At 43.0% G+C, this 18,682-nt stretch overlaps 1 protein-coding gene across 3 annotated transcripts in view; it reads right to left on the reverse strand.

Moving 5' to 3' along the window:
* gbf1 (golgi brefeldin A resistant guanine nucleotide exchange factor 1) overlaps positions 1-15,842 on the reverse strand; it is an 82,124-nt gene extending 66,282 nt beyond the window's left edge. For 2 of the 3 annotated variants that reach the window (XM_084470512.1, XM_084470510.1), the window contains exons 1-3: positions 15,548-15,842; positions 14,527-14,630; positions 12,149-12,215 (exon numbers count right to left, since the gene is read on the reverse strand). In XM_084470512.1, the coding sequence (XP_084326638.1) occupies positions 12,149-12,215; positions 14,527-14,622 (163 nt within the window). In that variant the 5' untranslated portion in view covers positions 14,623-14,630; positions 15,548-15,842. The remainder of the gene's footprint in view (positions 1-12,148; positions 12,216-14,526; positions 14,631-15,547) is intronic. The other variant, XM_084470511.1, reaches the window with a different exon arrangement.
* Between the last annotated feature and the right edge of the window lie 2,840 nt (positions 15,843-18,682).

Raw genomic sequence — 18,682 nt, forward strand, 5'->3', positions numbered from 1 at the left:
TCGACTGAACTTCCTGGAACCTATTATGTGGCTGTCAGGGATGTATATTTAGCTATGGTAACACGGGGCCTCTTCGTCCCCTTGCGCCACTGGTCATGTCACCTCGGATAAACAGAAAAAGTATTGGTTATCCCTTTTGTCACCTTAAAAGAAGGCTGCCGTGGGTATTGTGTGTGTGTGTCTGTGTGTTTAAGAGAGAGAGAGGCATGGCCCGGGTGAGAGACAATAAAGGATGGGATGGCTGTGGACATCACACCAGTGAGGTGGCTTATGCTAGTATACCGGGTGGTTTGCCAAACATTACCTTTACACACAGGATGGGATGCAAATAGAGCATTTATCGTTGTTGTTTATTACCCCATAAGTGACGGCGCACAAACACATTAAGTCACACAGATCTGTGTTAATCAGGAATGTAAACACTTTCACAATGAAAATAAAACTAAAAACATGTCGAACTCATGACCATTCATCAAATGTCCACTCACTAGTTCATCAAACATCCACTCACTCACTAGAGTAGTAGTTTCTCGATTGGTCGAGGTAATCCACTAATTGCGAGGAGCTCTAGACAGCACACAGAACCATTTGTTGAGCTGAAAACCCTTTGGTATGAAGGGACACGGAGCGGACATGCCCCTTTAGTCTGTTGATCTTCTACTGGATGACGCGATTAGCATTTGAAACTTTGATGTCACTCGAGAAGAGCTCTTGTTTAATCAATCCCATAATGGCCTAACAAGTCTGCTGAGAGAGAGAGTGAATCTTGGTGGATTATTCTCGATACCACCGTACAACTGCGGTTCAAGGGTCAAAGTCATTCAAAGCTGATATGTTCAAAAAGGACAAACAACCGGAGGATGCACTGTCAAAATGTTAACCTCCACAGGACAAAGGACGCTCAATATGCAGCCATCATATTCCCAATTTATAAATCCACCAGTTTTCTGAACAAAGATTTATCCAGATTTACGTGATAGCCTTTGCTATTTTTGGCGAATACAGTAATTCAGAGGCACATTTGACCTCTAGACATCTAAAAGGGGAAAACTAGAAAAACTACACTAACAGACTTTAGCTTTATTCTGCTGACAATCAACACCGGCCTCTCTTGACATTTACAGGGGTGAGGATTAGTGAAAAGTCAAGGCCTGCAGTCCATTGCCTTCTCCTTTCAAATCTTCAGACATTTATTTTCCTTGGGATCGAACGGGGTGGACGGCCGGCCCGCTGTTTCTTCTATATAAAGAGCAGTCCTATACATCTGAGGTGTTGAGTTCATAGGAATGTGCGCCTTGAGCCCTGGATTAGCGTGACCTATACTTGACTCAACAGTAACAGTGATGCCCACTGGTTCACAAGTTCACTGGCCTGCTGACCGTGGTGTCTGAGATACACAGCCCAGCCCCAAACCTCCCCTACCCTCAAAACATCCCCCCCCCCCCCCCCACCACCACCACCACCACCACCACCGCCCCCCAGCCCACGCCATCTGAATGCTGTCCCCCTCACTCAGATCCAGGGGCAGCTCAGGCCCTCACCCTCCGAACAAACAAGACGCATGGCAACGGTTGTTCCACAAGTGTCGGACCCCTGGTCGTAAATCCAGCCTGGGCATTTCAGCACTCATAAACTGCTCAGCTCCAGCAAGTCCAGCCGGAATTTTTACTGTTTAAAACCAACAAGGACTTATCGGCATAGCTGGGATGGCTGGAGATGGCCTCGTATGGCCAAAATATGGTACGAGCTGGGGGGGGGGGGGTGGTGTTGGCGAGAAGGAGCACGCCAAGAGGGGTCGTAATTAACCAACACACAAATCACGGTGTTAACATCACAAGATGCTTCATGACAGGATTAACAAGTTTAATCGGGGGCTAGAACAGGGCTTCAAATGAAACAACCATACGAATAAAAACTAAACAGCACAGTGATTTGATAAAAATATAAAATAAACAGGCAGTTTCAATATCAGAGCTTAGAGATGCTAAATTTGTCACGTTGGGAAAAATAAAGCATCAAATCAATAGAGTGTGTGTGTGTGTGTGTGTGTGTGTGTGTGTGTGTGTGTGTGTGTGTGTGTGTGTGTGTGTGTGTGTGTGTGTGTGTGTGTGTGTGTGTGTGTGTGTGTGTGGTGCTCTTGAATGTATCGTCAGGTCTATTTTGCTTGCGGGCCAATCAACACCTTCCCGCAGCGGGGGTTGTTAGCGTGTCTGCTGGTCAGCTGCATGGGGCGGTCGCAGCCAGGGCGGCTCGCTCCGCTGTCAGCGGGGAAGCTTTTGTCAAAATTTGTAATGGGCGGCACTGATCCACATGCTATTTAAGACAGGCCGCATCAACGGCTTTAAAAGGGCCCCCGCCGCAGTAAGTCACCTCTTGCTCCCCCTGATTCAATATTTACGCCCCGCAATGCAGACAGTTGTTTAATCAGCCTGTGTAGTGGACATGCCTGCCCACTAGGTCTGCTCCGCCAGCTGCCAGCTTACTACCCACCCCCCCTCACCGCCGCCCCCCCCGTCCCTGGACACGACAGTACTTTGACCTATGTCACCTCCACTACGCACGCTGCCTTCAAACAACCCAGCTGCAGACCAGAAATAGGACATCTTTTTTTAATGCCAACCTCTACTCAGAAGACCCCAATGGAACTTCTCCCCTCCCTCTGCATCGGCGTGAAACAGAGGGGAGGGTAAGGAGGGGGTGAGGGAGGAGAGAGACAACAGCAGCCACTCACTGTATTGTACTGAGACAACAACAACAGCAGCAGCAAGTGGGCTGGGGTCCAAGTTCAATGAACATGGTGGTGCAGCCAACCCTGTCCCCCTAAACACATGCACTCTACAATTAAACATTAAGAAATGGATTCATACACCATTGTACTATTCTGTTATTTAGCTGACTTTGTGAAGTGAAATTGGATAAAAGCAGACTTTTATCCAAAGTGGCTTTGACAAGGGAATTCAGACACAGGTCATTAAGGAGCAGGTATGGGTTGTATTAAACTATTTAGAATTTAGCAAGTGTTTTACAAAGTCTTCACAATAACCAGATTCATGTGATCATGAGTTTGACCAACAAAGAGAAATAACAGGACTGTTTTAATAATTATATTAAGTTAAACATAATTATTACCCGGACAGCTGCAAGAAGTATTGATTTGACTGCCACATTGAAAATCATCCATATAATTTTTTAAATGTTGTATATTCTGCAACCAAATATTCTGTAGATGCAACAATGACCAAATGCAATACATCTGAAAATGAGAACCGCCGCATTGAGGAACATTGCTTATGGTTCCCAGCTGAATGTCTGCATTCCACCACACATAAGGTTGTTAGATCACAGTAACAACCTCATAACAAGATTTGGCCAACAGTAGTGGCAGGACCAGATTTTCATGAGGATATTTCCTCCACACGTTTTCAACGTCAATGGCATTGAACACAATGCCGTAAGGAAGCGGGGGGGAAGAATAAAACACCCATCGTTTTATACAGCTATGCACAGAACCTTTGTTAAAGACAGGGTGAATCTCCAGCCATGCCGATAAATCAAAAATCACTCCTGGTCCAGTCCTTCAAATACATGCGTTACCAACAACTGCGCGCCAGCCGCAATGTTCCCGGTCAAGTGTGTATCTGTGTACGTACGTTCACGCATCTGTGAGAATATCAGTTTGAAACTAATGTGCAATGCAGAGCTTATCCGATTGGATATGTGAATTACAATGTCCGTGGTCACAGCATCCTTATGGACCATGAAATAACAAGCAGCTGTGTGCATGTGTGTCAAGAGACACTGTGAATGTGTGCGTGCGTGCGTGCGTGTGAATACATGTATGTGGGGGGGGTGTGGTGGGCAGTGCTGCCGAGAGGTTTGTTAACCCCGTCCATCAATGCAGTCTGGGAATCACAGTGGGGCGCGGGAGGCTTAAGGAGGTGAGCGCCACACAAGACAGTCCATCCCAGCAATACTAATATTGGCCCTTATTTTCTACAACAACAAAAAGCACTGCACCCCCACCCGCAAGCTTCTCCACACCGCCACCGTCTAGAGAGCTGGTGGACTGTGCGTTTTGATTTGGCCGGCTTTGCCGCTATACTGAGGAGATTACTGAGGGTAGCCCCCACGATGCGTTCCTGCAGACCTTCTATTGTAATCACGCAGTAAGCAATGCATGTTCATGTTCCCCCTAATCAATAGGTCACACAGGGTGGACTGTGGTACGACCTTAGTCAAAATTATTATCATCATTATTATGTATTATAGGTCCTTGGATAAATAAGGGGGGGGGGCCAAATTGAGGTGACTGGTGACTAATGCTATGATTGAAGGATGTTAACTGAAGATTGGAGCCAAGGATGGAGGGTCGTGCTAGCTTTGGACGATGAATTATGGGCTGTCCAACCAACACAACTGTCTGACCCACCCCATGACCTATAAACCCTGGCACCACGCCAAGGCTCATTTACATGCAGCCGAGTTCAAGCCGGGACTTGACGTTGTCTTCCAAATCATAACTTAACGCCAAATGTTTCAAGACAGTAAATCACGTCAAAATGAAACTTGGTGCTGTGTGGCCTCTGACAGCATCTAATCCCATCGACCACCCAAATATGGAAACAAACAACAATATGGAAAATGTTATTCAAATACATCTCCCCCTAGGTAGTCAGTACAAAGAACAAAAGTGTAGCAAGTGCTGCCATTGTAAACCGCCTCCCTTTGTCTCAGACACGCTGAAGCTAAACTTGCATGCTGAAAACAAACACTTAGCACCTCCAAAAATTGCCAATGCCAGGCTGTATTGTCAATCTGTACTATGCAGTCCGGCCCGCCAAAGTGTCACCACGTGCCGCCCGCCCTGGGGCTGTTTATAGACCGGACCTCCAGCGGGTAGTATCTGGCATGGGGCGTCCAAGGTGTTGAAACGTCCCAAACCCTACCTAAATACCCCCTGCTCTTTATTGGTGTTCCATGCGCACAGTGTGAAGTCATTAAAGAGGAACTCTGAACCAAAACCCTTGTTGACCCCCGGGCCAACTGCAGTGTGGTGGGCCTCATGCCAAACGTCAATAACCACCTCATAAGAATATCCTTAACTGGGCATTACGACACAATCCAGGTAGTGCGGAGATTAAACATTAGCATGCAACAAAGTGGACAAAACATTAGCAAAGAGTCTTGACCAGTATTCAAGAATGTGTCGTAGACCATGAGTAAGAGAGGAGAGGGGGGGGCTTTTGATTTTGTTTGGGGGCCTACTGTGCACTTCCAAAGCATAACAAAACTTCAGTTTTATACTATATTGTTGTTTAGAATAAATAATAGTACAAAGAAGGAATCAACAACGCAGAAGGTGAGGAATTTTAGGTCACACAGGGTACATTTCAGGGTATTTTCCCTGTGAATCCGTGATGAACACAAGGTTCTCCCAGACCAGTTTAGTTTAGGACCATCATCGAAGAAGGCATCATTGTGGATCTGAAGACCATCCCTGTAGCCCATACTGCCTTTATTCGTCAAACCCCCCAGGAGTTTGTTTTCCCCTGGGGCCTTGTCCACCGTTTCAGTCATCACATCCAAATCCTCTAGCCCAGAGACCTGGGACCAGACCACCACCACCACCAACCCAGTCCCACCTACCACCCTGCACAGACACCCTGGAGCACTGTGATTAATGGCCCTCTGCTGGGACCCTCCATCCACTCAGCACATTGTTGAGAGGCTCTGAAACAGGACAACAGTTGCATCCCCTTTTCACACTAGGCCTAAGCCCTGCCTGTCAGGCCCCGGTTAGGACACTGTTAACTGGCTAGATTTACAGCTACTAACCAGCGCTAGGTGGCAGGCTGTCTGGTGAAGGGAACCCCCCCATTAAATCAAGTGACATTTGATGGGCACTATTACCACAGCGTGGGCCAGGGGATTATCTCACTGGCTTACTTGCAACACTAGCATAATTTGAGATGGCACACATCAAATGCTCGTTATTCAATGAGTGGCTCCCCGTTTATCTCCTAGTTGGTTGCATTAATGTGGGCCATGTGTTTTCCTGATCACCTCAATGTGAATCAAGGCACTCTCGTACCAAGGGCCAAGTGAGAAGACTTGGAGGCTCATCGCTGATCGTCTCGCCAACTTATTAACCTTGCCAAGCGGACGTGTCCCTGGGCTATCATTCCTCCTTGACATGGAGGGATATGAAGACAAGGGGAGCCGCAGACAGGATACTTTCCAATCCAGGGCAATGGAAACTCTGCTCTTCCCATTTAGCAGCTATGCAACACCTCTTAACTCAGGTTGCTCTTTGGTGGACAGTTGATGTCAAGTCCTGCCTGTGCAAACCACATGTCCTGTGAGCTCTATCCCTCTTAGACATCCAATAACCACCAACACCTTCTCAGTATCTGTGTGACTCCAATTTCAAACACAAACGTCAGCATTATTACTAAAATGTATAAAAAATGTAATATGACAGCTTATTGAACATTTAATTCACCAAACAAGTAAATAAACTATGTGTTAAGCTAAGAACCCAAGGATTTCAAAAGGAAATAGATTTTTTCTTTGGTCATATTTTCTAAGCACATGTACAACTATATTCTATCTACGTTAAAATAAGTACACATATGTATACTTTTCTAGGTCAGAGTATTCAACATATTTGCTTTGTTGTTGTTTTTTACAGCAACTTTTACATTTATTTGAAAACAAATGTATGTGGGTCTCGTACTTGAAAGTCTTCATAGCTTTGATTTGCAACATCCTCTATAAATAACATTTGTTATAATAATTAGGACTAAACATGCAGGCCATTGACGTGACACTGCAGACATGCAGAGAGTTTACATAAGCCAGATTCTCCTTAAGCCAAAATACTTTTGTGTGTGTAAACATATTTTCTTTAGTGGCTGACCGATATGACTTATGGGTCTTCTTCATCTGGCATCCGCCAGCTGCACTCCGGCACCTCAATTGGAGTGATATATGTCCCAATATCAGGTGGCACAGGGGAGGGAGCAGAATTGGGGCGGTCGAAGAGGGAGGTGAAAAGGGCACGGAGGGTTTTCCAAGTGCACAGGGCCAAAGCCTGGACAAGGCTGGCTGAACACAGCTGGGGGAAGGGGTGATTTGGGGGGGGGGGGGGAGGCCACGCACTTGACCTTGAAATAAGACAGAGACAGACAGAGACAGAGCGAGAAGCGTGCAGGCTCGCTCATGTTGACGGACATGACAGAAATATTAGATGAATTAGGACAGGTCCTAAGTTATGGGACGGTTTAGTTCAACTAAAAACAAAAAGGGTTTTTTTTAGATTGCAAAAATGTGAGACTACAAGAATGTGACTGAGCTTAAGTCATGCCCTTACATGGTGGATGTGATAAAACGTAATGATTAAGCCCAAATCTACTGAATGAAAATAATACAAATAAAAATCGAGAAAATTGCCTTCAAAGATTCCTTGCACCCTTATAGTCACTTATCCGGGTTCTGAATTGCCTCTTGCCAGGAGGTCAGTGAGATAATTACTTGAAAGGGTCAGTAATAAGGTCAGCCTCCATGCTTTTCATTTGCCAAACCCACTGCCATTGTGGCCCCCACCCCCTCCCGTTTGCACCCCCCCCCTTCTTGAACGGCGCCTCTTGTGCCTTGCAGGTGATTCCAGTCAATTAGAGGTGTGCTTGTGAATTTCGTTAGTGTTGGGTGAAAAAATAAAAAGGAATGAAGGAAGCTGTCAGTCAAAGGGCCACTCTGGCTTGGAATCTGGCCGGTGTCTGAATCTCTAAACCTGTATTTGTATGAATAAAAATGAAGGGATTTAGGGGAGGACTGCTTCCTAGACAGACTCACCTTCACTATAGACTGAGCAAGGGTTGGTGGGGGAGGAAGAGAAATAGATTTCAAAGAAGAAAAAAAACCTAAAAACCCTGGGACTGAAGCAGACTTCTGCATAACAAAAGGGAAGCAAAGGAAGGAAAGATGTTGGGCATGGGAGTGAATACAATGTATGACTGAAAGAATCACTATTTCTATCCTACTCTCCAGAGGCATCAAGAGCGGCCGCAACACAAATCCACCGAATTATTCAACAGGGGATTCATACAGATTTGTCTGTTTGATGTGGATCCCACACACTATACCTCAGGGTCAATGTCTTGCAGGAGGCAGAAGACTCAATCTACAGCTCAGTAATAAAAAAATAAAAAACAATGCAAAGAAAACGTTATGGCATCACAAAATGCTCATGTCCTGCATGGGTTAAGAGATTTGGGTCTCGCTGTGCGGCCCGAACCACACCTCAGAGCCAATTTGTATCTACTAGTTATTTGTTAACAATTCCAATGTTGTGACGGGATTAGGCAGACCATGCAGGTCCACATAGCAGTGGTTGTCATCGGCATACGATGCATTCTGTCCCAAGCCCTCCTACTCATGGACAGTAGAAGTTTCACATGAACGGAAGGGAAAGGATTTAACAGCTATAACGAATATTAAGTACATGGAAATAAAATAAATGATACATTAATAATGTATAAGTAAGTAAAGTTGAGCTCATATCATTAATACAAACCCCGTCTGTGAATAAACAGTCCCTCCTGAACTCAGATCATGAGTCAAGCATACATATAAAAGAAGAAAACATCCAACTGGGATACGTCATGTATATTCTCTAAATATTTTAAGATAAGTATTTTGGGGACTTATATTGGTCACCAAACAGTGGTGGGGGCTAAAACTGATTACGAGAATATACTTCTGGAAGAATACTAGAAAGCTGCCCTAAGCTGAGACATGCCATTTAAAGAGGAGCCCTAAGCCCATCTTCATCTGCTATGACTTTATAGAGGAGCGAGGCAGCGCTGAGCCACTGCAACACATGTTCCCTGGCTGCCCATAACTGGGGTTTCTTTGTTTAGAAGAAGAAAAAAAAAAGATATCCACCCCGCCACCACCACCACCACTGCTGCTCGAATCAAGGAAAAGTCTTCAGTCTTCCAGGACTTTATTTTTTATCGTATGAGACAACACTTCCTTTCCCAGAACAATTTATCTCTCTGCTTGACAAGACCGCTAGCTATATTTACCCAACTAAAATTGCAGATGATACACCTCCAGCTGTATCGCTCTGCTAGCACACTGCCACATGCCCCTGTCAGTCAGACAGAAACAGGACCTTCAACAATGGAATGAGAATATATATATATATTAAAAAAAAAAAAAAAAAAAGAGAAAGAGAGAGAGAGAGAGAGAGAGAGAGAGAGAGAGAGAGAGAGAGAGAGAGAGAGAGAGAGAGAGAGAGAGAGAGAGAGAGAGAGAGAGAGAGAGAGTAAACAACAAAATCAAAAAGAGAAAGAAAAAAAGAAGAGACAGAATGCAGTCAAAAAGAGAGTGTGAATCAGAGAGAGAGAAAAAGCCAAAAGTCAAAATGAACGTCAGACTGAGACGATGGAGAATGAGAGAAGAGAGGGATGCTGAGGAACCTGGTGGGGTCTAATCCATATTTTCCTTCGCTGGTTCTGGCTTGTGTTGTGAGAGGGAGCTAAGGTACACAACAGACCAAACGGAATTACTGGGCTTTCAATAAGCCGACAGCTGGGCCCGGGAGTAACACAGCCCACCCTGAAGACTTCACACAGAAACATCACACACACAGTGTGTGTGTGTGTGTGTGTGTGTGTGTGTGTGTGTGTGTACTCCCACCAAGTAGACGTGGGTGAGTGGGGTTGAAAGAGGGAAAGTGAGAGAGGAAGACCTAGTGCAATTTTGTTTTGCTTTACAAAAAAAATGAAAGTCTGGCCAAGCACAGAATTCAGACTCGCCTTCGTTCTGTCTCTGTTGAGTCTTCCAGTCACGCCAAAGTGCATGTACATGGCGATTGAGAGACATTGAGACAAGGAGTGCTTGAAAGTACGGTGCCTCAATATTCGTCCTGGATTTTGCCATTTTATCAAGTCTTTTTGACTTGATATTCAGGATGTCGTTTCACCCACAGAATGCGGGTGAGAATAAGGGTTGATGTCAAAGATATGAGCAACGCAGGCTGCTCAGTTGAAGTCATGATTCACTGGCAAGGTTTTGGTTGTTTTTTGGCACAGAGTAAAGGTTGGGTGAGGGGAGGGGTACGGTGGCGGTAGTGTGGGTGGAGGAGGAGGAAGGGTGAAAATGTGTAGCAGATTCCTCTCAGGCCCCTGGAGCAGCAGTGCCTGTCCATCTCTTCCGTCGGTGGAGGCATTCCCAGGAGGAGGCCACACACACACACACACACACACACACACACACACACACACACACACACACACACACACACACACACACACACACACACACACACACACACACACACACACACACACACACACACACACACACACAGAAAGAGAGAGAAGACCGTGGAGGTCCATGTGTTGCATCTCTCCTCTGGCTGCCGGCTGCTACTGCCGCTGGGCTGCCCAGCTTCTCTGGCCCCGTCCAAGCGCTCTCATTGCAAAGCCATGACGACATACAGGGTTAACCGCCGATCTGGACTGACTGCCTGGCCCCCCAGGGACTGAGGACTAGCGGCGCTCAGTTTACACACACGCGCTGGAGCTCGCACGAGATCAATCACCGTAACCACGGTTACACCGCGAGTAGCTCAGATCTTCAGTCCTCTACAACCAGAGAAACAAGTATAGAAACTACACAAACGACAAGTATAGAGACGAGAGGTCCTTGTCTATATCAACTGGTAGAGCAAGGCGTTAACACTGCCATGGTCAGGGGTTATATTCCCACTGGGGGCCACCCTTGCCAAGAATGTATGCACTCAGGGTATTGCAAGACATAAAAGCATCCACCAAATGGCATATATATAGAGAGAGATGTGGAATGCTTTGATACAATTTGAAGCAATCACCCTAAAGACAAAATATATTTCAGGAAAGGTGATTTGGGACTAAGGGGACCAAGGCAGACTAATACAAGACCAATTAAGAAAATGTTAAATAGTGGTTCGAGAGATAGAAAATATTTCCATTATATTTTTTTATAAATGACAAGAATTCTACCTCATTCATATGGATGCAGCAAGGCTGTAATGAGTTCTTCACTTGTTGTCGGCATGCTTCCTTGTGTCGTTTGTCTTGTAATATTTTTTTAATGTTTAAATCTGTAGAAATGAATTTACTTTTTGAACATCACTGTACATTATGCTCCATCCAATGAATATTCAAACATTGCAGTACCTCTCCAAGTAGGCAAATCAAATAAATAAAAAAATTCTCCTCCCACAGAGCACTGCTTCACCTAGAAACATCTGTACAACAGTCGTACCACTCCCTACAACCTCGTCCGCTACACCGCCGTGTCACTCAAATTTGGATAAAGATGAGCAAACAGCAATCCTGTTTCGTTGGGACTCCCGTATGATTCAGCAGCCACAAGACAGCCCCATGCACGGCGAGACACAGTGAGGAATAATATTGACAATGCGAAAGGCCACAACGTTTCTCCATGGAAATATACACCGCACACCTGATTAAATATCACATTACTCCTCAGACACGGGATAACCCGACTCTTTACAATAGCAAATCTGAATATGTTCAACCTCGGGGTCTCAGCTATCTAAGATTTACCCAAGTGATGTATTGAAACAAGAGAGATTTGGCAGGGAATAAGCCACTGCTGAAACAGGAGGATCAGAAGAGAGGAATATAGTACATGGTTGCTATCTGGCGCTAGGAGCTGGTGAATGGTATTACAGAAGACGGATATATTTATGGATATTATTATAATTAAAACTGATCAGATTTTTACACTAATTTGATGGGCCTAACTAACATAAAATGTGTGTTAATAATTCAGAAACTATTTTATTGTTGTCATTTTTCAATCTAATTCATTGGCTCAATGTGGTCAACTGTTTAAAAATCATAAAATTAATAATTGTGAATGTATAGCAGATAGCTTAGGGATATGCAAATGTGTAAGAGGGCTGAGGGTTATAATGTGGGTATAATGTGGTCGTTGAAGCCCATGGAGACCTTGGGAGACCTGTGATCAAGGGCTGCACAACTCATCCAATTGAGTGGATTTGAAACCGTGTTCTGAGTAACATGTTGGTTATACATCTGATTGACGTGTGATGTGTGGATGAACTTACCTTTAATGGAGTTGAGGATGTCCTTGAGTTGGGCGAAGCTGTTGAGCAAAGGGTCTTGTTCTTCATCCTGGTCATAGGGTAAAAAAAGGACACACGGTTTGCACCATTCAAGATCATGAGGACATCTGAGGACAAGCTGTGCAAATCCAATTCTCAGGTTTGCATAGCATTTGAATAAAGAAGGCCCAATCTTTTAGAAGGAGAGACAATATCTGGGAAGATTCTTATTCTTCCTAATTTTGTACCTGGGTATTTAGAATTTATATTTTCATTAGAAACATGAAGCCAAAAAGCGGCAGAAAATGTCCAAATTTAAGTCTGCACGGTCTCACTCTATGTCCACTAGAGACTTTAGTTTTGTCGCCGTTTAGTCGACAGACCAAACAGGTTTAGTAAGAAAAAGAATCGAATTAGAGTTCCAGTGAAGTGTTACTAATGTTGAAACAAGAGTGTATTAGTGCAGGATTTAAGTATAACACTCCTTAAATACAGTATTACATACATACCATACTGTGTATACAGATGTAAATGTGACTATTGACAATATTGACTCCTCTGCACTACTACTACATATTTAAAAACATAATTACACACAAAGTAAATCTAAACTACATCTACAGATTGCAGGGTTTCCCACAGCTGTCCATAGACAAAGCGGTTAATTACCAACCGCCTCTACAAAAAAATTCACTTCACAAAATAAATGGCTGTGAAAAAACTATATGGTGATGATGATGTGCGTGTCCGTTCTTAATATAATATGCTATAATACAGGCTGATATAATATACCCTAACAAATAGAAAACATATGAAATCAAACAGGGGCAGGACTCTGTGGAGACGGAGAGCTCCGATCTACCCGATTATGCACGGTATTCACTCAGGGTGCAACGGTTCTATTCAAAAGTTTGGGAAGGATTGAAATACAGTCGGCAAAGAAAAAAAGACAACACCTAATGTAAGCTAATTTTGGAGTAACAGACATATTAAGTATTACTGTTTCTAATAATTATATCAGGGGGACTTTGTTACTGGCTGGGTATATAATAAAGTATAACAATGACCACTATCAAATCGTCAGTGATTGCGTTGCAAGTGTTCGTTGGTCAGAAGATAACATCAAGATAGGGTTAAATATGCTGGATCCTGTGACATTGATGTTGGGGCTCGGAGAAGGAACAGAGCATTTGATGACATAGAGAGCCTACCCTGGGTTTATAAAGGTAAAACAAACTGAACCATCAAACCCCTGGTATTCACAGAAGGAGTTTAGAAGCATTCCTCTGATTAATCCAGGGGTGGAAGGACAGGTGGTGGGGAGGGGGGGGGGGACCAACAGGAATTGGTCGGTAGTGAAAAATAAGGCTTTTTATTCATACAACTCTAGAGGAGAACATTTAAATGGCTTGGCTATTAATTTAGAATAACTAACAAGGTTTTTAGTTGTAGATCTTTCTCTTTTTAGATATGTCATAGCCAACCATTGGCTATTAGTGAGTTAAATGGGAGAATATCTAGTTGGCGGCTGTATGAGACAATTTGACATCTAGACCGCTCCAAGATCATGTTGACCAATCAGGGCATCTCTTCTCTGATTGGTTTGGGGAATCCAACTTGCCTGTCAATGACGTGCGAAAAGAATGTCAACAAAGCTCAACCACAGGAGTGTGGATGCAATATTTCTTAACGCCAGATATTTTTAGGGATGTTTTCTTTCAAAAACGTACTTTCTTCTGCTCTCTCTTTCCAACTCTCAAATATTGCCGACAGCAGCCTCTATATCTGGTTTAATTGGTTAGGATAATGCTCTTTTTCAGGGTACAGACCTATACGCCTGCTTGCCTCTATCTCCGAAGCACTTGCCCCTCCACTAAACATTTTTTGGTGGATTTGTATTGGCCCCTCTTAAAGTCATCAAATGTAAGATTGAGGCCCTCCAGAATAGTAGGCAGGAGACATTCAGAACAGAGTTCTGTCCACTTCAACTGTCTGTGCAGCTGTATGACACGACCTACCGTAGCTCGGCTGCCTGGGTGGAGTGGTGAGTGGGAGGGGTTTTGGGGTAGTTGATTTATGATGAGTGTTAACAAATAGTGAGCCAAATGCTTTTTCTTCCTTTGTAGAATATATTAGTTATAGGATGGGATCATCATTGATTACAGATGCAGCAAGATAATTTTAAGCTAGGAGCTAGTTGAAATGTTACACATTGGGACTTTGATATAACAAAAAGATACTTCAAAAATAAAAATCAGCAGAAGTCAGCGTTTCATAACAGCGAAAATCATTGCCATTGCAACACGATACAGCCATCTCAACTTCAGAAAGGTCAGGGTAAAAACAAATATGATTTGAGATTGAGAGTGTTATGAAAGTACCAGTGGAGTGTGGGTGTTCCATCTAGAGTTCCTCTTGATTGCTCCAACCACAGTACCGATCTCTCCTTGGACGATGTAGATGTTCTTGTCCACCATCCTGCCTTCTGAAATTAAAACAAAGTTTTCTTTGGATAATTGGTTCGTCCGCAGTACATTTTCAGAAAAACATGTACCTCAGAAAATCACATTATACATTCACTGTTTGTCACATGCTGTTGTGATATCCAAAGCACCTCAGAGTGAATGTCTTTAGATAAATGTCATTAAGAAGGAGGTAGGGTTAGGAATCTTGCTCAGGTAGATTGCAGACATTGAGGTTCGAACCCAGAACCTGTGAAATAAATGGTATCATTGTTTGTAATGACGCAGTCCCCTTGGCTTGCACTCCACCCAACAGGTTAACCATCATATTGAAAGGATGAAACACCTGCTCTTGGGAATAAACTTTAAAAAATAACAGTTTAAAGACTATACCGGTACACACAAATCCCTAACAAAAACATATAGATTACACAGGCCTAGAATACATTGACCAATCATTATGAAACAAAATATATTGATCCATTGGTAGAATGCATTGAATTGTTATGGCAATTCTCGTAGACACACGCAGACATTAATACCTAGTCCTTATTTCAAGGCAGAATAGAGATCTGGAGAACTGTCTTCCCGAGTTTACCTGCATTAACTGGTTAATCAGCTGATCAGTAAAATGACGATGCTAACCACGTAGGTCCATTACCATCCCTGCTTACACATATAATACGACATAAACTACACTGAACAGGAGACACACTCCTCTAATGTGTAAAAAAAATGCGTTTAGTGTGTAGTAATTGCAAAACTGCGATGTACAACCAATAAAACCGGCTGTGTTCCTGTGGTCAAGTTGGCATAACATGCTAGCTTGATATCCACGTCATATTAGCCTCAATTTCCGCCTCTTTCTTTCTACGGCACAATGAGTAAAACATCAACATCCACAGTGCAGGTTTGGTGGTGTCAAGATTAAATAACTTACCTGTGTGTGGTTAAATTACCAACTTCAACACAAGATGGAGTCCTGCAGGCGAACCTCTGGGCTAACTGGCTAGGCTAATTGAACAGGCTAGCCGGCTAACAGTGAATAGATAGACCAATAGGAAGTTCAATATGCGACAACAGACCCAGGGAAACTACAGTTTACGGACATTTACACCATGTGAAATACATTCTCGGTAGAAATTTATTTATAGTTTTGATTACAGGAAATAAAAGTTTGTAATGTGTTAAATTTAAGCAGCTGTCAGTCTTCTTGGTAAACACACTGACGTGGAAAACCCTCTGCGCTCTCAGCCTAGCATGATTCCTGCGTTTGATTGACCGGCAAGGAAACCAATCGCATTCGACGTAATCTTTAATGCACTATGTTGCTATGACTATATAAAATATTATTTGTATGAAATTTTAAAATTCGTGCTATCAATTTAAATTGAAACCATTTTACAGTATAAAGTATAGCGTTCACTACGGGAATTCGGTCATTAAGGCGGGATAATGTAGCAGTGTTGTACGACTCGTTTCGTGGTTGGTTGAGCGTGTTGATGACGACATTAAAGAGGGTTGTTTATGCTAGGGCGTTTACATGGATTTGCATCATGGATGTATCACATCGGCGAGTCCATGCAGTGTTTCAGCTGTCAAGAACGGAGAGATATAAAAAATAAATAAAAATGCTTGATTAGATATTCTAATAATTACTTTCACCAGTGTTTATTAGTATTTTACTATTTGGTCACACTTTTATCCAAAGGGATACATAATGAGATCATTAATGAGCATTAATGAGCATCAATTGGGACTATGACCATGGGGGATTGAACCAAGAACCTTTCAACTCTGAGTCAAACACTACAAGACTGTCCGTCCTTTTGAATGTGTCCATAAAATCAACACATGGACATATGGGACAATTACCTATCCATATTCATTCCACCTAAGGCAGATTCAACATCAAAAACGAAAACTAAAGACAAACAATCATAATTTTGATCACATTTATATAGTTCATATATTGACACATCTATTAACCCCAGATCTGCCATCATAATCCAATCTTTTTTTGGTTTGGTTTCCCAAATCACAAATAAATCTTCTAATCCATAGTAAATGTAAACCCCTCATCCCATATGTAAAGATGAAGAAGGCTAAAGTCTGCCGGCTGGACATGTAAACTGAAGAGGAAGTCAAAGATGACACTCATGGACGATGGTACTATAACCCCCCGCCCCCCCCCCCCCCCGCCCCCCCGCCCCTCCTCCCATCCCCATCCGCCCTGCTTATAATATTGACAATACATAGTTCAATGTCGCCATTCTCTATGCAAATGACCTTTTTTCTTATTATCAGCAAAAAGGATGACCTTGGTTGGATTAGCACAACATTTTGGCGTTCCACCCACGTTTGCATCTTTCAAATTCATGGAGGCGATAGAGACAGGGGATCGGAGACTGCCTCATCCTCCTTTGAATGTGGAAGTCCAAGGGTCTTAATATTGTCTGACTATTGTCTCACTATTGCAGGGGCCGACGCCTTTTACTCAAAGCAGCCCCGGAATGTGCACGCGGCACTGCGGGACATGTGTAGCTGAGAGTGTAAATCGTCTCTTGTCTCGTGACTGTTTGTCTGTGTGTAGAGGTATGGTGGTGGTAGTGGTGGTGGTGGGGGTCAGGGTGGGTAGGGGGGTGTGTTGGGGGGTGTTATGATTGCATAGCTGCTAGTCTACAGTCCCTTATCTTCCCCAGTAGATATCAAGCTGTATACCGAAAGTCCTGCTCTGTGTTTCCAACATGTACCACCACCATCTCTTGCCAGATCTCTGTTTGCTCTTTTGCAAAGTGTTTGATCACCTGTGCTATATGTTTTTCTCAACGTTTCATACACAGACAAAGAAAGGCAACACTCACCATCCCCAGAACTCAACTCACTGAACTGAACTGATTTCACTGAGATTTGTAGAGCAAACTAATTCCTTATAGCCATGAAGTGTTACTTTTAAATTGCATGTGTAATCAGGGAAATCACTTTTCTTTGTTGGACTGCAGTACTACTGAGATAATGACATAACTACATTTATTACAAAGAAAAAAACACATTTAATAACCACAATGTTGCTTCCCTAACATCCCCCGACAAGCAGCAATCTATCCTTCTGTATGAAACATCTGGAGGCCTCTTGATTACATTTACATCATCGAAGCTGGAAATATTTATGTAAGGTTGCATCTTGGAAGTAAGTGTGCTCATTAGTCACCGCACACTGAAGAATAAGGAGAGAAAGATTCAAGCTTCCATTTCACTACCCTCGCCCTGAATCCTGTGTGTGTTCAAATAAAAGCCATTTTTTCTGGATTTTGTTACCATCATATTTAATAGAACACATTTTGCTTTGTAATTAACTTGAAATGGACTCAATCCACATTATACAATGCAATGACCTTTGTGTAGCTAAATAAAAGATGCCTAAATATCTGTTCAAAGCCACTTGACTTCATGTTACACAAGTTGACACTGTGCTAAAATGTGTACTGTAACTGTTTAACTGTTTATGAAAACTGTATTCTTACTTTATATGATCATGATTTTTTACACAAATTTCAATTTTGAACTAAACATGAAATGTAAATAATAATAAAAAAAAAAAACGAAAAAGCCACTGTGGGTCACATAACCTACATGTGTGTACAATCACATAATAGTTTCATATTTCGCAATTTACGCATTTGAGGCATGCATGTGATAGAGGGAAATACATGAGGAACAATCTATCTAACCAAAAGCACTATGTTGTGATTGTGAAAGGAATGAAACAACTGATTCATCATATCAAAAATAATTAGCATGAATGAGAACATTGGAGACCAACATAAATGCTGTACACACTACACAATACTACACAATAAGCAAGACCGTCAACAAACAACAAACACGATGAGATAACGATCAGAAAATACAACACAACAAAAGAGTGGAAGGAAAATGTGTGGTGCCCATACTGACATGGAGCAGCAAGTAAGGTAAAGTGAGATGTATTGTTGCGAACAAAACCCTAACAGTCACGGCGGACGGTGGACGCTGCGTGCCCAGGCGTTGTGGGGAGTGAAAGAGAAATAGACAG

Source organism: Micromesistius poutassou (genome assembly GCF_964030765.1).
Source record: "Micromesistius poutassou genome assembly, chromosome: 7".
Taxonomy (NCBI): Eukaryota; Metazoa; Chordata; class Actinopteri; order Gadiformes; family Gadidae; genus Micromesistius; species Micromesistius poutassou.